Below are 25,555 nucleotides of genomic sequence, written 5' to 3'. Positions count from 1 at the left end.
ACCTATGGAGTACAAAAAATCAGAGTTATTCTGCACCAATTCAAATTTAATATTTTTACAAGGATAATAAATAAATAAATGTTACAAAACTAATTCTTACATCACCAATTATTGGCTTGCCGGGCATTATAGTCAGAAGAGTTTTGCGTGTGCCACTACAATGATCGTTTGGAACAAGCACTTCCCTAAATTCATAAAATTAGAATATTATACTATAGTGGTATGGTAGATTATAAAAAAATTATATGACAAATTAAATATTAATTAAAAATAAGTTAATTTTACTTACTCTGGATCCATATTGTTTCCAAATATGTAAGCAGCAATGGCCAATTCTTTATTAAAAAATTTCATCTCTTTAGTTGGCCGAAATAAAAGGTCCAAACACTAAAAAAAATAGCAACAAAAAAAAAGTTTAGTACTCATTTATGTTGATCAACAAAAAGTAAAAAAAAAAAATACAATTATAAAATAATATAAATAATTTATAAGTTCAATCTTTTTTTATTACCAACTATGATTACTAACCGTCTTTACATGTCATTTGTTTAATCTTTCGTATGTTTTAAAAAGTTTGACTATGTCTATATACTCAAAGTGTACACACAAAATCGGCCAAATATTTTTTTGCGTATTATAAATGAAAAATTTTTCATAGACTAACGGTTTTCAAATAGGTAAGTACTCACACGTGGCATATCATCCCCGTCCATATTTGGATCGTGGTTGTCGTAGTAAATCCATGGAGACCCCGGAGGATGCTTTTCCGCAAATTGCAATTCTTTCTGCAACTCCAAAAAATATGATAATTATTTTAGACGCTGTTACTTATTTGTCAATAATATCATCTCAAATGACACGACATCAATAAAATTATTATAAATATCAGCAAATAAAATTTAGCTCCCTAATATTAACTAGGGTTCTAATCAACCTTCTAATGTCACTAATGGGCACAATTTGATGACCAAAGAAAAAATCGGTACTCACGAGCCTAAAATACTCAACAATGAAGCTAGACATCATGTCTAATGAAAAGGAGATAAGTTGAGGAAGAGATTGTATTTAATGACTTAACATTAATATAGCAATATGTGAGAATACTAAAAAGTTTTTCACCCCTAAATGGTATTTAATGGTTGTTATTTAAAAATAAAAAGATAAAACCTTAACTGCGTTGACCGGTAATCCACGCTTTTTTCCCTTGCACCTCCAAGTACTCTTCTTTGTGACTGGTTCGTCACCCAAATACATTGAGGGATTGGCATCAAGTATTTCTTTCAAAGGGTCTGACAGTGGAGTAACAGGAGTATTTGAAAGCTTTCTGCGTTTCAAAGTATCCGACGGCGATTTAACAATTGGAGTAGTAATTGAAAGCTTTGCACCGTCACTCCCACTTTTTGGTGAAGAACCAACCGTTTTCACAATTTCTGGGAGAACTGCTGTTATCCCTTGCACAACAGCTTCGCGAATCATCGTCGACAATGCCTCGGCAACACCCTTTCCAAGCTACAAGATGCCATACAATAAGACGCGTTACTTGTATACTAAGGTTACAATACAGCAACTATAAACATCACAAAAGATAATTAAAGACATGTTAAATAGAGTATGCCAAGAAAGTAACGCATATTCGAGTATTGTAGCCCAAAAAATGGATTACCTTCTCATCCAAGACGGATAAGTCCATGTCTGATTCTTCCTTATAAGTTACAAAGGTATCCAGTGAGAGCTGCTTAAGCCAAATAAATTTCAGTATTTTTATTAGACTAAAAAAACTACTAAAAAGTGTTGGATTTAAAAGATCACGATAAACACTGTTATTTATAGAGATAACTAACAAAGATAACGAAAAATCTTTTTTTTGGAAATAAGGATATCCTAATAAATGCGAAAAGATATCTAATTTTCAAATTAAATCCAATTTTCTGTTAAGATATTGTAACAAATAATTAAGATATTTAATTTTTTTATTTGATATTCAAATTTAAATTTAAATTCAAACTATATTTTTTCAAATTGTTTATTCTTATAAATAGAAAATGTATGAAAATTTACTCCTTTTTATTTTTTAGTAAATGATTAAAAAATAAAAAATTTGTCTTAGCATTATTCTTGGAGTATATGATTATAATATTAGAAAAAAGTAAATATTCTCATTTATTACTGTTATACCTTTTTTAAATTATACGATAATTTGATAAATTATTTGTTTTTAAATTATAAATTCAAATAATTGTATTATTAATGAATATTTTTTTTCTATTAATATAAATATTATTGCAATTATTTTATGATAGTTAGTTAAAATTTTTTTACCGAAAACATCTCTATAGAAAAGTTAGCAACTTTGCAAATTTTCGTATAATAAAATCATTGGAGCTTACGATTATACATATACGCTAGATAACACTCATATTTTTTGTTATTTTGAAGAATGTTATTTTTTTGTTTTCAATTTATCCTTTCATTTTTTTGTTAGATTTAATCATATTTATGGGCATTTTTTTAAGTTCACATTAATAAATGAGTTCAAATTACAGTTCAGAATCCATCCCAAAGATCATAACCTTAAATAAAACCAAACAAAATTCGATAGAATACATATACGCTAGATAACACTTATATTTTTTGTTATTTTGAAGAACGTTATTTTTTGTTTCGAATTTATCCTTTTGTATTTTTTATTAGATTTAATCATATTTATGGTCAAAATTAATAAAAAATCACATAAAATAACAAAATCATATTCTTTCTCGTAAGATTAAAGTATATTAAATATTAAAAAAAACAAATATTGAACGTAACTATATTGAACGTAACTTAGAAGTCTGTGGCTCTTCTTTATATAATTCGAGACAATTATTTTATTTTATCCATCTTGTATTTTAATATAAAAAAATATTTAATTTCAAATGTTGATTTTATTAAATATTTATCTTTTAAATTTATTATATAACGAAGATTTAAAAACATAATTTAATTTAAATATTGTAAAATTAATATTAAATATAATTTTTTAAATATCTATCTTTTTGATAAAATTTTACTTGAAATCATTAATATTTTATTTTAGACTTGGTCTTGATAAAAAAATATTATCTAAATTTATTTAACACTATAATATTGTATCATAAGTAGGCTAACAAATAACATTAAGTAAAAAAAATAATAAATTAAAAATATTAATTTTTTTCTGCTACTTAGATTAATAGTTGGTGTAACAATTTTTTTTTGTAAGTATTAATATACTATTAATATTTCTTTTTCTTCCAAAAACCTTTTTACTTAAATGAAATTATCTTTACAATATACTATTAATATTATGTAAAATAATATATTATTATAACTATTTATTATACCTTGAATTTTTTATCCTTATTTTTTATAACTAGTAATATTTTTGTGTAAGTACACAAATATATCCTTAGCTTCTTTTTTTTATTTATTTTTTTCTATAAACATATTACAATTGTTAGTTTCCTATCGTAGTCAAGAAGATGGTCTGAATTTGAGTGATTTTTGTACATTCAGTCTGGTCAGGGTATTTTTACTGTTTGTAATTACAAACACAATGCTAATGTATAAATATCTAAGTTCTAGAATTCAATATCATAAGTATTATTTAAATAACTAAATTCTAATATTAGGATTATATTAGTTTAATCTCCAGAAAACCTGTTCTAATTTAATACTAGTTGCACTTCACTAAATTATACTAGTTATACCACAATTATACCTAATTATTTGTTTTTAGCCTAAAGAATCAAAGGAAAAAAGACAGATAGGTCCCTGACTTATTAAATTTTTGACAAATACATCTCTAACAAAATTTAAATACAAAAAAGTACATGACTTTAATAAACGGAGGACAATTTAGTCCTTCTGTCTATTTGCCTCTCATACACCAAACAAAACTAGCTGAAGAACGTTATTTTTTGTCATTTTGAAGAACTGTATTTTTTGCGTCGAATTTATCCTTTCATTTTTTTGTTAGATTTAATCATATTTATGGTAAAAATTAATAAAAAATCACGTAAATTAAAAAAATTATATTTTTTCGTAAATTAAGGTATATTAAATATTAAAAAAAAATAAATATTCAACGTAACTTTTTAGATTTGTGGCTCTTCTTTAAATAATTCGAGACAATTATTTTATTTTATCCATCTTATCTATTAATATAAAAGAAATATTTAATTTCAAATGTTGATTTTATTAAATATTTATCTTTTAAGATTATTATATAACAAAAATTTAAAAACATAATTTAATTTAAATATTATAAAATTAATATTAAATATAATTTTTTAAATATCTATCTTTTAGATAAAATTTTACTTTTAAAATTTGTTATATATAATTATTTTAAAGCAGCTCATTTACTTTGCGCCAAAAATTAAAATTTTAGTCAAAATCGCCTTTTAATTTCCGAAAATTTCAACTTTGGAGTGTCTTCTCCCTCGTATCACATCTAGCTAGCTAGGTTACCACGCCAAAAACCCAATCTTTTTTCAGAACCTAAATAGTTGACTTATATTTTGTTTAACACTATTTCAAATACAGCCTCTCAAACACTTGATTAGGAATAGGATTCAAAAGCTTCACAATTTCCTTCTTCTTATCCGGATTCTTAACAGCATCATTCTTGAGCACTGCAAGAATCTCATCAGTCGCGCCGCTAACAATGCTGAGAGGCTGCTGGCCAAGATGTTGTTGAATGACACTCAGCATGCCTCATAAGCAGCCCTAGTCTCTTTGCTCTTGGGCTGATACACGCCTTCCTCAGTGGCAGTGAGGACACTCTCTTCCAGGAGGCGCCGGCGCTTGCCCTGTCGAGACAGGGGCTCGGTCAAAGGGTCACGCTCCTAGTCATCACTGCATTCTTTTCCCGTTTCTCTGCTTCAAGAACCCTAGTCATCACCTCAGGTTCTCTCTTTGCTCTGCTTTCTAGTCTATTTTCTTTAATTAGTTAGTTAGTTAGAATTTGCATGTTGTTAGTGGATTTAAGCGGTTAAGATAGGTTAGGATTAGTTTAGTAGATCTTTGTTAAGTTGCAAGTGTTGGATTATGGCTATTATGGATTTAATTCCACTGAAAATTGCTTGATTATGCTGAATTTCTGCATTGCACACCACATGCTTGATTGAATGCCTATGTAATGTTTTGCATTTTATTTATGTGTTGTATCTACTATAAAGATTAAATTGCGAAAATGTTAGGCACACTGTTCTTGGATGAGGCACTTTTGGCTATATTTTGATGCTTGTTCAACTTACAATTCATTAGCACATTGATTTTGTTTTGTTTTGTCAACACCTATAGGATTTCTTTTTGCATAATTCTTGAATTTTGGGTGAATCCTCAATTTGTGTGCATTTAATTTGTTGTTTTCTACAAGTAAAGAACCTTCACCGAGAAAATGTTATCTACTAAAAAAAATGAAAATAGCTAACAACTTTGAGTATGCTTTATTTTTTGTTCTGGAAAAGAAGGATGGTATTTCAAAATTTATATAGGTTCCAATGAACAACGTGTTCTGATAGATAAAGCATAATCCTAAGATGTAAGCTTATGACAGTACTGATGTAAGCATGGTCTGAGTAAATTGGTGCCATCTTCATTTGTCCACTATAGACATTTTAACATAGAGCAATACTTGAGATGCCAAATTTCCAAGGTCCCATCCACTTTAGGTAATTTGGGTTTGTAGCTTCTATCTATTTCTTTCCAGTAGCCCACCACTTGCCAATAACTGCTGGATGCCCCTCATAATTTTTTGTTCCTGGAGTCTTGAGTTATCACAGATAAAACACTGTCTTTGTGATGAAAAAAGAAAAATTTTAATAATTCCATTTATTTATTCCTTTGAGAAACTGCTTTTAGATGGACTTTTTGCTTTGCTTCTAGTATATTTTATGTTGGTCCTTGTTTTCAAGTTTGGATATGATCTTGCAGGGAAGATGATAAATGCTGTCTTTTTTCGGTCATCCTTTTTCTGTTCAAGTCGATACAAGCTCGCTTTGTCAATTGGCACATAGCAAATAGAGAAATCCACGATTTTTCTCTCTTTTGTCCGGATTCAGATGCTTTTTGGGCTCATGAACCTGGTTTATGATAGCAAATAGGAGGAAAGAAGTATTAGAATGTGAACATGGATGTTAAGCTTTTTGACAAACCCATTGCTTAGAAGGAGGCTTTGTTTCGTCGTGGTTTTGAGTCATGCTGTGTAAATACATTTAGAGATATGTATAGGAGAATCAATCAAGTACAAATCTGTAGCTTTGCTTCATTGTAAAAAATGAGAGAGTACATCTTCAATGGATAATGCCAACAAAGTCTTTAATTGTAATTAACTTTTTTATGACTTTATTATGTGTTTATAATTTCAATGTGTTTATCTGACCACTGACAACTCCCATTTTGCACCAGCACCTTGCTTGACTTTGCAATAGCTTTACCACTTTCTACCGAAACAACATTAACAAAGAGCTTCCCATCCCTTGGGTACCTACAAACAAGAGAATCAGCATTTGTTATTATTAACAGAACCATCTATTTCCTTTATTTTCCCGCACACTGAATTACTATTGAAAACAATTCTAAAATCAACATACAACTATTTTAGCAGCAAAATTTGGATAAAAAGAGTATAATTTTGGTGATTTAGACATTTCCCCCCATTGATTACAACTACTTTAGAACTTAAAGATAAATCATTTTTGCTTACTTTTAACATGTCACTGTAGTCATTCAATATTATGGAATGTGGCCTTCTGATATTTAAACCATTTGACATGGAGTAGATAATAAGACTTTTTTTTAAAAAAAAAAACTAATTAATTTACGTATTGTCATTCAAGAGAAAACAAAGTACAATAAAGACCATAGAAAAACTAGAAATTGATATAATACTTGTCTAAGGTTTATATATGAGTAGTTTGTTGACAAATCTCAAGTTGAATGAATGATGAATGATCACGTTTTCTTTTTCTTGGTTATGTAATGTGTATCTTTCTTTTCTTTAGCTTATTAGGTGCAGACTAAGCAAAAATTTTTACCTAACAGCAATCTTAAGACATCGTAAAAATAAATAAATAAATAAATAAATAAATAAAACATTGTGCTTATTTTGCTTCTTTACGTTAACCAAAGAAAGGCTTTCATTCCTCATCATGTAATATGAAAAAAATTGACAGCTGGATTTCTTCTATGAAAATGTCCTCAATAATATAATCAAGGAGTTTAAAAAGAATTACTAGATCACAATCATATGTTCATCAATTCATTTATGCTCTGATACATTATTTACATCAATCATATAATGTGATAAAATGATCAAAAAATTCATCACCTAAACACATCATCTCCATAATTGCGTTGATGGGAAAAGATTCATCTACACTCAACTACAGATTTAGACCAAGTAAGAGACATTGAAGAAGTATTAGACTGGCGAATATCTTCAAATGTTGGGTGTGTTGAATAGCTAAATAATTAGAATACTCAGAAAAAATATCCCCAGATTTCAACTTTAGAAGCAAACAAGTATCCGCATTCTCATTCTCTGATTCTTCTCCTCCCTCATTGTTCCCTTCTAAAATACTCACAACTTGTCTCATGTTTGGTCTTGATTTTGGTTCAGGGTATGCACACAACAATCCCAACTGAAGAACCTTCTCAACTTGTTGCAGATTGAAGTCTCCTTTAGCACTTAACCTCTCATCAAGTGCATTCATTAGTTCCCCTTTAACCATTAGTCCCCACACAAACTCCACAAGAGGTGGCTTACCTTCTTCCATAGGCCTCCTTCCACACATGACCTCTAAAATCAAGATTCCAAACATGAACACATCCGTGCGAGTCAAGGCTTGTCCGGTCTTGATCACTTCTGGAGCCATGCAACCAACTGTTCCAACCAACTTTCTTGTGCTAGCAACTTGGCCATGGCTATGCATTCTTGCTAATCCAAAGTCTCCAAGCTTTCCATTCATATCCTTATCAAGTAACACATTGCTGGCTTTGATGTCCCTATGCAGAACTTGTTCTTCCCAACCTTCATGCAAATACAACACAGCAAAGGCCACACCTTTGATATTTCTTATTCTCTCTTCACAGTTCAGCATCATGCTCTCATCACAAAACACTCTCTTATCCAAACTCCCATTATCCATGTATTCATAAACTAACAAGAAATTTCCCATGTCTTTCTTGCACCATCCTCTCAGAGCAACCAAGTTTCTCTGCTTCAATCTTCCAAGGCTTGAAATTTCTGCTAGGAACTCTCTCACGCCGTCATTCTCTTGTGATATTCGCTTCACTGCCACCTCTGCGCCGCCTCTTAGAACACCCTTGCATTTGATAAAACATTCAAGTCTCAAGGATTCTATATTATAGCCAAACAGAACAACTTCACTTTAGTTCACCTTAATTAATTATCATCCATTTCCAAAATACTAAACTTCTTCACATAATAAATTTCCTCTTCTTTGATAAAATTCAACAAATAAAGCACTAGTTTTCGCTGTTTCCAAATTACAATAGTAGGATCTAAGATTCTGAGGTTTGCATTGCAAATTTCGCACCAAACGCATAATTAGTTCATCACCGCGAATCAACAATTGCGAACATACTAAGCGTATTAAGCTAACGTGAAAAAAAAAACAAAAACAGAACTCTACTTCACACACTATTGCATTAGCATTTATCAACGTAAATGGAAGAATAAGGGAAAAATAAAAATTAAATTAAATTACCTGAAGAGCCTTAAAATGAGAGAATCAGAACTCAAATCTTGTATCAGCTGCAGATTTCGAAGAAGCCTTGTTCTTACTCAACCGAAATATCCTCTCGTCTCTCTTCTGAATCACACTCACGTTCGTAATTGGTAACTGGTAAGGTTTCGTGTGATTAATCGTAATGAATGGAATACAATACTACTTACCATTCCACATTTCCTGGTGACTGCTTGTGCTTCGGTTCAAGGGTGTCGGAAGAGTACCCGTATGGATTGTGCGTTACAGCCACACCAGGATTCACCTGTGTTGATTTGCTTGAAATAGCTCTATGTATGTTCCTATGGCTCCAGAGAAACATCTTGCACCAAAGTCTCTTATTTCCATAAGGAAGAACTTGGCTTGAGGAATGCCTTCTCAACATAACTCTATCAGCACTGCAGTGAGTCATCACAGACCTGGGGCTTTTAAGATTAGCAGCCACTTTACCTGCTGTAAGTTCCTGTAAATTCTCGAAAGATTGCGACTTTGAATCTGGAAATTGATGAATTGTATCACCGAGAACATCCCTTCTTTCCAGGTTTGAGCATGATCGAGTGAGTTTGGGAGAATCCCAGGAGGCTGCAAATTACTTCACCATTTCACCGTTAGCCTTGAATTTGGGCTTGGGCAGGATAAGGGATTAGGGTTAGAATTTTTTTTAATAGGAATTTAATTGTATTTTTAAATTATTAGAGATTTAGATGTTTGTAAAATAAAAAATTAAGGATATATTTGTCTTTTTATAAAAAATTTAAATATAATTCAGTTTATATTGTGTAAATTGATCGGAACAAACCGAATCTAATAATTATAATACGAATAATTAGGTTTATTATTTTTCTCTAATAAACCGATTTTATTTTGAATTATTAAAAAATAGCTTATTAACCGATTTAATAAAAATATCCAATCATATTATGCCACGTATGAATGTCTTTAAAAAAAGACATTTTTTGTGTCTTTATGTAAGTGGCCTCCTCCTTGCAAAACAACGTTGTTTTCTTAGCTGTTTCTGTGAGAAACTCACCACGTTTATAGCATACTGATATAGTTGACGGACTGCCACATGTAGATATATTCACTCCCTTTAATTTATTTAAATTTAAATTTTTCGCGTTAGTGGATACCTGATAATTCAAGCCACACATATTCTGACACAGAATATTTGTTAAATAATATAATATATAATAGTCATAATTAATGTATGTTTAAAAGAGATACGTGGGGCATGGTTGTTATTAGGATTAAGTATTTTTTTTTGTCTTTAAGGTCTGAGTTTAAAATTAAAATTATTTTTGAATTTTTTTTTATTAAAATTATCTCCAATATTATAAAATATTATAAAATTATTCTTTTTTTATCTCAATTTTATTTTTTAATTAAATTATTCTTAGTTATTAATAAAAAAATAAAAAAAATATTAAAAAATAAAAATATAATTCAACCCCACCCACCCCACCGCACCCCATTTTTATCTCTATCCTATTCCCATTCCCTTAACAAAAAAATTAAACATCATCCCACCATAACAGGGATGTCAAAAATTTTTAGGAGGCAGAAATTTTCGCGGGAACCGTCCTAAATGAAATTTCAATAGTGAAGAATTTTTTCCGTGGGGATGGAAATGGAGAGCGAAATTCTCCCGAGACAAGTGCGGGGACCCGAGCAGAGATTCTCGCCCCATTCCCGATAATTCTCCGAATTTTTGAACTTACTTAATAACCCTTACTTTATTTCTAATATAGGAGTTTTTTTTTAGTAATTTCACTCATTGAAAAACCCTAACCCTATTGTTCAAGATTTTATTTTATGAACTATTATTTGCTATGTTATATTTTAGAACTTATAATTTTGGATAAGATATATTTGTGCGTTTGTAATAATATGTAGTTTGTTTTTTGGATTTTTTATATTTTTTATTATAATTTTCATATGAATGTTAAATATAGAGAGATGGGGAATAGAGCCCCGCGAAAAACGCGAGAAATGTAGGAAATGGGGATGGGAACAATTATACCTCCATGGTGGGAAATGAGACGGGGACAGGAATTAATTCTGGGGGCGGGGACGGGGAGTAGGGAGGCATCCCCTGCCCCCGCCCCACCTCATTGACATCCCTACACCATGATCATCACTTTTCATTAACCCTCCCTTGTTCATTAACATTCTCATTAACACCTCATAAAATCAACAGCAGAATTCTTTTTTCCTCCTCCTCCATCACCACTACCACTACCACCATAAAGCAGAGCCTTTTTCCCAATATCTTCAAACCCTAGAATGGTTAAAAGCTCCTAAACGGAAGGATAAATAGTGAATCCTTCAAGGGAACCTCTCTCGTGTACGGTTGGAAGAGAGGAGTGCGTACAGAAGACAGAAAACAAAAAATTTCATGGAACAGAACAGAAAAATTGTAGCAAGAGTCACAGAAAAGAGTGCGTACAGAGCTTCGCTGAATCTGCTCTATTTCCCTTTTCACGCCATACTCCCTCACTTCCTTCAGAAGCCACAATGTGGAGGGAGTGTACGAGTGGTGAAGGACCTGCAGCAAGGACCAGTTCCCCCAACCCATTTAAGTTCATCGGATGCTCCGAACCAATCGTTCCTCCTGCTTCAACCGTAAACTCTTTCCGAAATGGCACACAGAACGTGGAGGGAGTGTACGAGTGGGTGAAAATCCTTACTTTTGGCGCTTGTTCAAGTGATGGTGTTGGCTATTTTAGGGGGTTTTTGGATTCATCTTCGTTCCTCCTTATTTCGTTCTTCCTTTTTTTTAAGAATATAAACATTATTTTTTAATTCTTTTTAATTTCTGTGATTGCTGATTTTGGATTTAAAGTGTGATTGATGATTGTTGAACTATTGTCAAATTTAAAATTTTTAGTGATTTATTTTGTGATTGTTGTTGCTGCCGAATTTGCTATTGTTGAATTTGCTGAATTTGTTGTTGTTGCTGTTGAAGAAGAGAAGAAGAATTGTTGTTGCCGAATTTGGTTGTTGCTGTTGCTGAAGGAGAGAAGAAAAGTTGAAATTTTTTGGGTGAAAAAATGGGAGAAAAGGGGAGTTCGAAAAGAACAGAAGAAAGGAAATAGGGAGGAAAGAAACATCGGGAGTGGGGTGGGAGTGGGGGAGGAGTTTTTTGTTTTTGTTTTTTATTTTTTTAATAATTGTTAAGGGTAATTTGGTCCAAAAATTAAAATTGAAATAGAAAAGAATGATTTTATAACGTTTTGTAATGTTGAGGATGATTTTAATAAGGAAAAAAGATCGGAGATGATTTTAATTTTGACCTAAGATTTTAAGAACGAAAAAAATATTTAACCCTTATTATTATTATTTTTCCTACACGTTCTATGTGAGTAGATTAAAATATAAATTGTTTTATACAAATTTATCACTAAATTAATTATTATATATTTATATATAAATATATATTATTTAATTTATTTTTAATATATATTTTATATTTAATATATCTTATATGAATATCTGATTTAATAATAACTTTTTAGTATATACTTAATATAATTGTTAAGATATGTCAAGAAGTGCTTAAGATGCTGAATTATATATTATCTACGACTAATAACTATATGAGTTATTTAATTTATCCTTTGGATTCTTTTAATACCCTTCCAATTAATTATAATTCGAATTGAACTGTGATGAATTGAACTGTGATGAATTGTTAAATGTATGTGTTCGACTTAATTTGAACAATTCATTAACGCCACATCTATTATATAATTTATTAAATATTTTTATATTACATAGTATCATCTTTTCTTTAAAATAAGTTACTTTAGTATATAAATATTATATAATTTATTAAGTTTAATCTTTAAAAATTAAATTCTATTTATTTTATAAAATTATATGCATTAATTATACATCGAATTCACCTAATTTATTTGGATTGATTTATAATTAAATTTGAATATTTAAAATAAATATTATAAAATATTAAAATTAAATCTAAATTTAATTACAATAAATAAGGATTTTTGTAATGGTCAAAAACTGTTGCTACAGATCGAAAAATCGTTCCTAAAACCTTAAGCAACGCTTTGGCGATGGTTTTTGACCTGTGGTATATGCGACCGTTGCCAATGCTCAAATGCAACGGTAACAAAAAAATCATTGCCAAAGTTACTGATATAGACAATGGTTTTGACAATAATTTTTAAAGAATGGTTTAGAACCGTTGCTAGATAGGCAACGGTTTAAAACCGTTCTCTTTCATGACGTAATGGTTTAAAACTATAACTGGACAACGATTTTAAACTGTTGTAATTTTATTATTCACAAAGCCAACGATTTTAAAACGTTGCCATTAGTGTCGTCTTTTGGCAACGGTTTTAATATCATTGCCATTTTATAGTTGTGTTTAACATCGGTTTTAACACCATTACTTTTTGTGACTTTTGACAACGATTTTTTATAATATATAATTCTTTATTTACAATAGATTTCTCATAAATGAAATTAGTTCCAATTTTTTTTAATTTAGTGTTAATAAATAACCTAAACTATCTGAATCAAATTACTAAAGAAAACTAATTGAACATTTATCATTAAATTTGACTTATAAAAATTGTTGTAAGATCCACAATCACATTATATCATCATTGCAAAATAACATAATACTAGTCTAGCTCATAACTACTTTTACTTATATCATCATCATTTTTCAAAATATCATAACTATAGTCTAAGGGTGACAATTTCTTCCTTTTTCTTCAACAAAGTTGGTGTGATAACTCGGCTTGAGTGAACTCTCTTGGCTTCAATGGCAACTGCTCCAAAAAAACTAGAAAGAATTTTAAATATGATCTTTATCTGTATAAACATTTTTAGCAGAACAGAAAATCTGAATATTAAGCATTAAACAGACAAACACAAAGTTATGTACCAACCTTCTCTGGATCATATAAATCATAGAGTTGAAGCATCAATTGAGAACAGGAACTTATAATAATTTTCAAGCAACTTATTCAGAAAAAGTTTTACCTGTGTACTCCTTCTATGCAATATCCAAGTAACCGCACAAAATTTTCATATCAAACATGGCCTACAATTTCCACTTCAACTCTGAATTATTTCTTTGCTTGTCCTCTGTGAACTCAATAACTAATAACCAATTCAATTAGTTAGGTTGATGGAATTTATCTTGGTTACTAGTCAAGCCCCTTATCCACTTGAATACCGTTTTATTTCAAGTCTTTAAGATTAATTTTCATAGTTGAAGCAAAAATTGTGCTACAAGGAAAAGAACAAATAAATACATAGCTATTCTTTGTATGTATATATACTAACTGGCAAATTTAAAGATAGTATATACTTCATGCTATAAAAGTTCTGATTTGAACCCAATGAGCAAAAGCTAAGTTAGAAAAACTCAAGTATATTAGTATCTTTCTTAATTACGAATTAAGAAAAAGAAAGAATGAAAAGGATGGGAGCAGAGACCATGCTCTTTGTTTGAGAAGCTAGGGTGCCTTGGTTGAAAGAATCTATCTATATGAAAAAAAATCAGTGAAGTTGTCACCATTAAACAAGTCCTAAATATTCATTTTAATGATAATTAAATCTTTATACTTTTATAAAAATTTGGACATACTCTCATCTAAAAATAGGACTTAGCCACCCTTATGGGTTTTCTCTTTCTCAATATTTCACCAGCCTTTTATCAGCAATTGCCGCAACAATATATTCTCAAAAATATTTGATAATAATAATATAGAAATTTAGTCTTAAATCCCATATGCAAGGTTATTACCAAAAAAATAACTTCGGCAGTCTAATTTTAATTCTGTTTTCAAAATACCAAATGAATTTAGAATTGTACAAACTTTATGTCTAGGTGACCGTCTTGGATTAAGATTTCTAATAAACAAAAACCCATAATTTTCTGATCATTCTAGCCTTGGAAATAGAAGAAAAACCGTGACTGCTTTGCAATATTTGAAAACCAGAAAATAACAGCAGCATGCAATATTCAAAATTTCATATAAAATCCAAATTAAATCCAATGGCCTTAAAATTTAATGTGGTTCAACTTAACTTATTCATATTTTGTTTCCAATTGGTTTCAGGTTAATACCATTTTTAATGAAGAAGTTACACAGCTTGAAAATTAGGTAGAAAAGAGTCAAAACCTGTTTTAAAAATCAGCAAGCTTGGTATCTTTCAACTTACATAACTTTTACTACAAAACTTCAATTAAGCTCAATTTTGGTTTGGAGACTTCTAACTTATCTAGAAACAAGTGTGTTTTGAGTTCAACCCAATTTCTATTCAATTCTAAGAGTTACAAGCATTGGAAGTTGATGCATAACTTGCTGAAAATTGATTCTTTTCAGCTTTGACCACCAATTTTCAAAAACTCACAACCTCCAATCTTTAACTCCTAAAATTCTAAAGTTTTAGAGAAATAAACCAAGTTAATCAAATGTTAAAATAAAATTAGTTTCGCTCCAGAACTCAACTCGTAGGAGTCGCAGCAAGACAAACACGTTGCTGCCCTGTTTGAACTTTTCTGCAGCAGGACGAATTCAACGACCTAACTTTAAAAATTCGCCATAAATTGTATATTTAACAAAAAAGACTCAATTTTTCCAGTCCATCCAGCTCCATTTATTCCCAAGTTTAACCCAGACTTAGTCCCACGCAATTCTAATCATCATAGAATTAGTTATAACTTTTCAAAATTTCTAACATCGTTTAAAAGTAATGTAGAAAATCAGGTTTTAAACAAAAAGTTTAATATTTCAAGATTCAACCTTCAATACCTCTCAAAATCAATTTCAAAATAATCACCCACCAAGTTCACCACCATTACAATATATCTAATAACTAGCTCAACAGCAATCAACCAATATAATCCATCAAGATTCAGCATTCTCAGCAATCACTCATCAACAATTCATAATTCACACATAACCAACCAATTACACAAAATCAACAAGCACAATCACATTCGCAGCCACAACTCAACGTCCATATAATCAATCAATTACTCACAATAATTAAATCTATTTGCAGCTATTCAATAAACTTTGTAGGCATTCTTAAATTAAAATCGTTTAAATTAAACCCCCTACCTCGATGTCGTATTAATAACACTACGAGGACAGTGCCGGCAACATTAACCAGAATAATAGCGACATCAGTAGTTCCGGGCAAGGATGGTGATACCGAACAGATATAATAATGATTTGCAGCTAGGAAAAATCAAGAAAATGAAGCAGATTATCATCAAGGCAGCATCAAACAAAACAGTGACACAGAAAATAATTCAATTCTACCAGGGGAAGGCATAATAGAACAACAATGACAGCCTAGTCAGTAAGGGTTTTTAGCGATTCCAACGGCAATACCCACAGTGGCAGAGGCTTTGGCATCTCCAGCAGCAAGAGAACAACTGGGTTCATCTCCAATGGCGGCGGCAGTAACTAACTCCAGCGGCAGCGACACTGGGCAGAAACGGCAGAGGAGCGATGCTCACTTTCTTCGGGCCTCGTTCATGTTTCCCTCTGGGCTTCTTTCACTACGATGGCAGCACCTTCAATCGACGACAGCGGCTTTGACTACTCCAGCGGCGATGGCGACGGTCCCTCTCATCTCTGTCGCGAGCTTCCCTCAGTCACGCTTGTCTCTCTCTCTCTCTCACTCTACTGCAAACCTCTCTCTTCCCCTCGTGCTCGATGGCGACGGCGATGGCGGCGAGGCCCCCAGCCAGCGCCGTGGTGCGAAACTTATAACCCACAAACTAACCGGCAAGTACACCGGGTCGTACCAAGTAATACCTCAGGTGAGTGAGGGTCGATCCCACGAGGATTGATGGATCAAGCAACAATGAGTGAGTGATTGGCTTAGTTAGACAAACAGAAATAATGTTTGAGAGTTCAAAAAGTATTAAACAGTAAATTCAGAATATCAGAAGACAGGCAATAAATAAGTTGAGAATAATATATGAAGAATCAGTTAAGGCTTCAGAGTTATCTATTTTCCGGATTGACTTTTCTTATTAATTTATTTTAATCATGCAAGATTTAATTCCTGACAAACTATATATGACTAAACCCTAATTCCTTAGACCTTTTTAGTCTCCTCTAAAATTCATCAACTGCCAATTCCTTGGTCAATTAATTTCAATTAGAGGGTAAAGTTCAATTCTAGTTATATGCCACAGAATTCCTAATTACCCAAATATAAGATGATTATATGTCACGTATCTAATCTAGATAATTAGAAATTTAGGAGAATATGTTTTCAAGCTGTTATTCAAGTAAAGAGCTTTTTCAAGTTATACAAGAACTCAATTAGAAAGAGGGTCATACTTCCATTCCACCTAATTTCATAAAATAAAGAACGAAAACAATTCTTGAATTATATAATACATGAATTAAAATAGAAAAAACAAGCAATAGAATCAATCTATACAATAGACAGAGCTCCTAACCTTAACAGTGGAGGTTTAGTTGCTCATGGTTCAGAGTGAAAACTAGGATTCAGGTAAACTGTAATTTTGAATGAGGTACAAGAGAAGAGATGAGATTCTTTTCTCTTTTATATCTAATTTTAATTAATGTAAAATATATTTCCTAAAACTAAATAATATCTTTTCCTATTTTTAAATAAAATAAAGTTTAAATAAGAATTAATAGGAGATTGCGTGCTTGCTTCTTGGAGAGTTGGGAACCACTTGATTCCTTAATAATCCACGCCTAACTTGAGAAATCTCAAGTTAGGCGCAGCCTTGGCTGAATTGATGGAGAAGAAGTATAGACTATTATATATCGTTGGAAAGCTCTGGAAGTTAGCTTTCCAACTCCACTAGAATCACGTCAATGAGATCTCTGTAGCTTGAGTTATTTAGGTTTGAGTGCAGAGAGGTCAGGGTTGACAGCATCATTCACCTTCTTCTCTTTTTCTGCGGAAACTCCATCAAATCCATTCGAATTCTACCTAAAATAAACAGAATTGCACACGACTCAAAGTAGCGTCCATAGTGGCTAAAAAATAATTAATTCTTGATTAAACTCAACAAATTAAATGCAAATTCATTAGAAAAAGGTAGAAAAGATGCTCACGCATCACGCCGTTCCTTCCTCCTCCCTCGCTTCTCCTTCCTTTTCTCCTCCGTTTCCCATCTTCCATTCTATTTCCTTTCTTTTTCCTCTGAGCGTGTGTGTGTGTTTTAAAAAGGAATGAAATTGGGAATTAGGGTAAATTAGGATTTTATTGGGATAAAAGGATAAAATATATGACTAATATAATAATTTTATAAAATATTTATGATAGAATAATAATTTAGAATTTAAATATAATACTGTAAAAATTAATTTCGGAACACATATAATTTTATTTATCAATTTATCAATGAGTTTAAATAATTATTTTTAATTTAAATTATAAAATGAATATATTAATCACATCCTATAAAATACAATTTAAACCTAAAATATTAATTATCTAAATTAAATCATGACCTTTCATTATTTTTCTATCAACGAGACTTTAATTTTAATTTATATAAAATAATTTATTATAAAAAAATTGTACATAAATATTAATTGTCTTAAACTTAAAGTATTTATAAAAATCAATTTAATCATTTCTAATAAATTAATCTCTAATAGCTCAATTTAATAAAATAAACCATAATTCAATTATAATACAAAATTTTTAAATTAAATTATATAATACTTCTATTACTGAATTTTAATTTCAAATAACCAATTATAAAAATTTACACAAGAATATGAATTAACTTAACTCCTAATATTCATAAAACTAATTTAATTATTCTTAATAGATTAATTTATAAAATAGAGAGTTCAAATTAATAATAAATTATAACTTATTCATAATAAAAGTCACTTAAATTAAAATGTACAACTCTTTTCTTATTTTTCAATTACTAAAGGAGGGAAAATATCAGAGTTCTATGTTTTGTTCTATAAAAAATTTCTCAAAAATTTGTTCAAAAATAAAAAATATGTTAAATTTTAAAGCGAGAATAAAATAAAAAATAATATTTATTATAAATTTATTTTTTTATAAATAATATTTGTTATTTATTTATAATAATAATTTTTGAGTCTTCTACTAATTTAATATTTATAGAAAACTATTTTTATACGTATCTTTTAATTTGTATAATTATTTAAATATTAGAAAATTGTTGCTTAATAAAAAAATTATTGTAATGATTATAAAATTGTTTTTTAAAATAGTCAAAGAGAACGGTTTTATTTTATTACTATAACTTAATGAAAAATTAAACTTCAACAGCAACACTATAAAAATCGTTGTCTAAAATCATCTAAGAGAATGGTTTTAAAGCGTAGCAACTTTGGCGACGGCTTTTAAGCGTATCTTTTATATAATTATTTAAACAATTTAAAAAAATATTGCTTAAAAACAAATTCTAGTAACTGTTATAAAATCGTTCTTTAAAATAGTAAAAAAAAAGGTTTTATTTTGTTGCTATAAAATATTAAAAACTTAACTTCAATGGTAATAATGTAAAAAATCGTTGTCTAAAATCATCTAAGAGAACAGTTTTAAGACGTTGTAGATTTTGGCGTTACTAAAGCCCATATTTGTTGTAGATAAATCAGGTTTGGCCAAAATACCCGACTAAATTTTAGATTATAAGTTTATAATGAAAAGTTAAGTTTTAGAGTGTTCTTTGAGATTGATATTATACACTAAAATCGTTCATAAAATTCTAATGGCATCAATTATATCAATTACATTTTTGATATTGATAAAAGTACATCACGTTAATCTCTAACCTATTTTCCGTTAACGGCGTGCTGATGTGGCTTGATGATATTAACCACTAGTGACACGTGTTATTTTATGATTTGACCACATGTAATGATATGCTAACGGGTCGATTAGTGACACATGACATGCTGATGTGGAACATTATTTGTCCACATGTCATTATTGTAGATGTACTAAATTGATCATTAACTTTACATTAAATGACTCATTTTAATCTTTGAAATTAAATGTCGTGCATCAAATTAATTAGTTCATTCACTAAATTTTTTTATGAATTCAAAATTCTCGATATCTTTAAATACACTAATTTTAATTATATATTTTTATATTATTCTAAATACAAATACTTTTGATAAATATTTTTAGGATTTTAGTTTTAATTATACAATTTTTTCCATAATAATTTATTACTAAAAACTACGTGACATGAGATAATTAACTTCCCATGCAATAAGGAAAGAAACTACACACTCACTTCAAAAAATATCATCAATTCAAATGACTAAGTTATGAGAAAGTATGGAGAGACAATAATATTAGTGTATAATGTGTACAATGAATTTAAAATGGAAGAAAAATTTAAAATTAAATATCATATTCTTAATTAATTATTTAATTTTAAAATTTAAAAATTTAGGATTAGCATTTAAATATACGGTTACTTCTAATTTCACCATAATCTCTCAACCTCCGTTTCATCCCCAAAACTTACCGTTGTTCCCCAGATCCCGGAGACCGTGTCGACGCGCTCATGACCATCAACAACAATGCTGATCTCAAGAAAGCTTTTGAGATGTTTGTGTGGGAGAAGGAGAACACAGAGGCTTCATCGTCATGGTCAGGTATCACCCCGAAGGGTTTGCAACGGATGCTGTAGCGGCTTAGTCTTGAAAGTTTATATGATGATTGCATAGCCACGATTACTGCCTTCGAGACTGATCCTAATTAATTATTTTTTCATCTTACATTATCATTGGATGTTCAATTCACTAGGTATGTATATGGTTATTTTAATTCTTAATTGAATTGTTATTTTATTCGATTCAATTCAAATATATACAACTAACAAATGCTAGATGGTCATTTACTAGATAGCCGGATAATTATTTTAATAACTACGTGGATGGTTGTTTGATGGTCGGTGAGGGAACTTCTAACGCCGGAGAGGTGGGATGATTGATGAGGATAGGATAGCAGATTGTTGGGGAGAGAGGGTGCTTGGGTAAATTCTATTGATAAATTTGGGTTGAGATGGTTAATTTTTTAAAATAACTGTTTGGGTTTTTTTTCGTGTATTGGACCAAATTTAAAATCCATTGTACGCATTGTCAAGATTCCTTATTGTCTCCCTAGCGGAGTTCCTAAGTTATTACCCTTTTCTAATAAATATCCTAACATACTCAGGTATTATTTAACTAATTAAATTCTTACATAAATCAACTTAAATTCTTGCTGACTTAGGTATTAAAGTCTCTTACCTATCTCCAATTGCCGTTTTGGAATTGATGTGAAGGCACTTCAAACACTCTTACTATCATCTTTGACCTCTTTCATCTAGCCTATTTACACACAACCGGTTTAAGGTACGCCTCGTAACAATTATTATGTTATTTAATAAAAGAATTATATGATTGATTTAAAAATATTTTTTAAGTCCAAAAAACATATATTTTTATAAAAATCGTAAAAAAAATATGTATTTTGATTCTTGATTTATAGTTAAAAATTCGCGTATTTATAAAAAAATATGTTTAATCAATCATATCATTTTTTAAAATAACATAATTATATATATATAATTTATCAATGATAAATTATTGTGGAAAAAATAGTATAATTAAAACTAAAATCTTAAACATATTTTATAAAAGCACTTGCATTTAATGACATGTGAAAAAAATAGAATTAAAATGAATGCATTCAAAAATATTGAAAATTTTTGAATTTAAAAAAAATCAGTGAAAGGACTAATTTAGTACACAATATTCAATTTCAGAGACGAAAATGAGTCGCACAATGCAAAGTTAAGGACCAATTTTGTGCATCTATATATAATGATGATATAGTGCATGACATGTGGACGAATAATATTGCAATACATAACACAAGCTGACACATGACCAAATAGTATTGTGACACATGGCACACTCGTCTACGTCAACATGCCATGTATTATTGACCAACCCGTCATCATATTTGACTAAACTATAAAGTGACACGTGTTGCTGATGATTGGATTTTTGACGGTTTAGAATTTCTCAAATAAAATCTCGTCGAAGTATAGTTTCTAAACCAAGCAATAATCCTTTCATACAAAAAGTTGTTTGTCACTAAAACAAACCCCTAAATTTATAAACCGAAGTATTCAAACCTCGGGTCGTTCTCCCTAGGAATTGTAATGAAGTGTCTTGTTATTGGTTGGGATGTGTTTTGGGGTTTTAGATAAGAAGCATGAAAAGTTAAATGGCAAGAAAGTAAACTAAGGCCTAAAAAGGTCTTGGCAAGGGTTGGTGGTCAAGGATCTCTATCCTAATCACTAACCACAATATGAGAATTGGCAAGGATTAATCACATTAAATCATCCTCTAACTAGTAGTAAAGGAAAGTCAAATGAGCTATATCAATCCTAGTCCATAAGTCCTAACTCTCCACTAATTCAATTAGTGAGAACTAGAGTCAATGGATCCCAATCATCAATTACTTGGACATTAGTAACTCAAGAGTTCCTAAGTTACCTTTCCAAGCCAAGAACATAAAACTCTACTCTAAAATCCAACCAAGCATTTCATCAAACACTTGGAAGGCATAAAAGGAAAGCATAGTAAATTGATAACAAGAATAGAATCTAACAACAATTATTGAAATGAATTAACAATAACAATCAAAAGAAACACATTTATTATGAATTACCTTGATTGAATTGAAAGAGAGTAGAAGAAACAAAAGTAGATCTACAACAAAACACAAGAACAACATAAAGGAAATTACAACAAAAGAATAGAAGAAGATGAATGTAGCAACAAGGAATTGAAAGGTAGAAGTAGAAGAAAGCAAAGATTAAAACCTAGATCTAAGAACTAAACCTAATCCTAATCCTAATCCTAGAGAGAAGTGAGAGCTTCTCTCTCTAGAAACTACTTCTAGAACTAAACTATGACTAATAGTGACTAACATCTGTTTCCCTCTTTATTCCTTGGGTTAAATAGCATCAGAAATGAGTTGGATTGGGCCCACAAGGCTTTAGAATTCGCTGGCCACGTTTTGCTTTAAGTGAACCAGGTGGCAGCAACGGCGCGTGCGCGTACTACGCGCGTGCGCGCCACCATACGTGTAGCAACTATGGCAAATCTTATATCGTTTCGAAGCCCCGGATGTTAGCTTTCCAACCCAACTGAAACCGCATCATTTGGACCTTTGTAGCTCAAGTTATGGTCATTTAAGTGCAAAGAGGTCGGCTTGATAGCTTTCCGGTTCTTTCATTTCTTCATGAGTTCTCCAACTTTTCATGCTTCTTTCTTCATTCCCTTGATCCAATCTTTGTCTCATAAACCTTAAATCACTTAACAAACATATCAAGGCATTTAATGGAATCAAGGAGAATTAGATTTAGCTATTTTAAGTCCTAAAAAGCATGTTTTCACTCTTAAGCACAATTAAAGGAGAAGTTATAAAACCATGCTATTTCAATGGATAAATGTGGGTAAAAGGTTATAGAATCCCCTAAAATCAATACAAGATAAACCCTACAAATGGGGTTTATCAACCTCCTCACACTTAAACCAAGCATGTCCTCATGCTTAAGCCAAGAGAAAGCAAAGGGCATCAACATTTATTCAATGTAAATAAACTATATGCAACCTAAACTATATGCAACTAAATGCAAAATGGTTTTACCTACTTGGTTAAAAATAAATCAATCCTCCAAGTGCATGTATAAATGGGTAGGGCTAAGATCATATGACGATTCATGAATCCTACCAATTCAAGTGTAAACATGAAGTTCACATAGACTTGCAAGAAGAACGCTCGTGAAAGCCGGGAATCAAGGAATTGAGCATCGAACCCTCACCGGAAGTGTTTGCACTCTAGTCGCTCGGTGTTTGGGGTTGATTCACTCAATTCTCCCCTAATCATGCTTTCCAAGATTTGTTTTTCATCTAACAATCAACAATTATTCAATGCACGCATACATGTATCATGAGGTCTTTTCTTTAGGTTGTAATGGGGCTAGGGTCAAGGTTGGATCATATATGGCTAGTGGACTTAGGATTTGAATCTTTGATTAACTTAAACTTTCCCACTTAACATATATAATGACCTATACAATTAAGTACTAATCTAACTACCCATTCCTAACTTTTTCACATACTCATGCATTTTCTTTTCATTTCACAATACTTACGCATTGATTCTTATTGAGCTTCACTTTGGGGCATTTTGTCCCCTTTATTGCTCTTCTTTTTTATTTCTTTTTCTATATTTTTTTTTCTTTTCCATCTTGTTTTTTTTCTTTTTCTTTTCTTTTTCTCATTTTTTTTATATACAAGAGCATCAATGCATAAGGTTTCACATTTGATCAATACATGAGTATGTACCCAATTCCCAATATTTACACTAGTAATACAAAACTACCATTTTATTCACCCAATATCCCAAGATTCCCACACTTGAATGATACTCACATACACTAGCCTAAGCTAATCAAAGATCCAAATTAAGGACATTTATTGTTTTCCGTTTTAAGGCTTGTAATGTGCTAAAATAAGAACAAGTGGGTTAATCGTAGGCTCAAAATTGGCTAATAAAAGAAGATAAAAGGTAAGGCTTTTTGGGTAAGTGAGCTAAATAAAATGATGGCCTCAATCATATAAATGCATGAATACAAGGAATAATAGGACATATAGATTCAAACAAATCAAAGATTACAATCATAGAAAGAGAACAATTGCACACAAGAAGGAAAATAAGTGGTTATAAGATGTAACCACACAATTAGGCTCAAAACTCACATGCTTGTGTTCTTAGCTCAAAAACCATGTTCCAAAATAAATTCTTTCAAGCAAGTTCCACAAATTTTCTTTTTTCAAATTGGTAGGGTGCCCTAAAACAGTTTCTTGGAAAGGAAATCATCACCCTAACCAAGTAGTCTTAATAAGAAAGAAGTGGTAAAAATATGTGCAAATTCTAACTAACATGCAACCTATCATGCAATGCAATAGCTAATCTAACAAAGAAAATAAAAAATTTGGTGTTGAAAAGGAGATTTTTACCCATGGAGATCGGTCGGACGACCTCCCCACACTTGAAGATTGCACCGTCCTCGGTGCATGCAAAGAAGAGCAAGGTGGATGGGTTGCTACAATTGATGAGCTCCTTCAAAAGGTTGTGCGGATGACTTGTTTGTTGCCCCATTTAAAAACTTTTCCTTTTCCCTCTTTGGTGGCCAACCTAAAAGGATAGAAAAGGAAAGGAATATTAAGCCTATGACAAAGATATCAAAGCAAATAGAACATAGGCGGGGGTTAATGCCAAGTAGGAGTATGGTCCTCTACTACATGGTAGCTACAACATGTAGAGGAGGAAACAATAAGAGAGAATGGCATATCACTGATACTTGATGCAAGAGTAAGGTTAAAGCATGAAGAGCATGATGAGCATCAAGCGCGAACAAGAGAGAGTGGGCCATGAAAGACAATATAAGGTCATATCAATGCACAAAGAACACAAGTGCATAAAAGATTGAGCATTGATTTGAAGAGAAACATCACCCAACAATATGAAATAAGTCAAGAGGCACCAAAGTAATGCAAGGAATCCTCAACAATTGAGTAGAAAGATGCAACACCAGTATTAAAATGACTTAAAAAAATCGAAAACATGCTGCAGAAACTAAATGAAAATGGGAAGAGTAGAAGTATGCGAATGTGATAAGCAAAAGAAAATGGAAGGGAAGAAAAAAAACTCTTTTTTTTTTTACC

At 30.9% G+C, this 25,555-nt stretch overlaps 1 protein-coding gene across 1 annotated transcript; it reads right to left on the bottom strand.

Annotated features, from left to right (window-relative positions):
- Positions 1-7,262: 7,262 nt before the first annotated feature.
- Positions 7,263-16,097, bottom strand: LOC112782032 (uncharacterized). Its single transcript, XM_072232050.1, has 5 exons — positions 16,085-16,097; positions 15,881-16,000; positions 11,221-11,385; positions 8,945-9,356; positions 7,263-8,415 (listed from the first exon to the last, which is right to left on the bottom strand). Exons 1-5 carry the CDS (start codon positions 16,095-16,097, stop codon positions 7,410-7,412), a joined length of 1,716 nt encoding a protein of 571 aa, XP_072088151.1. The 3' UTR covers positions 7,263-7,409.
- Positions 16,098-25,555: the final 9,458 nt, after the last annotated feature.

The sequence above is a fragment of the Arachis hypogaea genome, chromosome 3 (genome assembly GCF_003086295.3).
Source record: "Arachis hypogaea cultivar Tifrunner chromosome 3, arahy.Tifrunner.gnm2.J5K5, whole genome shotgun sequence".
In the NCBI taxonomy this organism is placed as follows: domain Eukaryota; kingdom Viridiplantae; phylum Streptophyta; class Magnoliopsida; order Fabales; family Fabaceae; genus Arachis; species Arachis hypogaea.
This window is presented reverse-complemented; position numbering and strand designations above follow the sequence as displayed.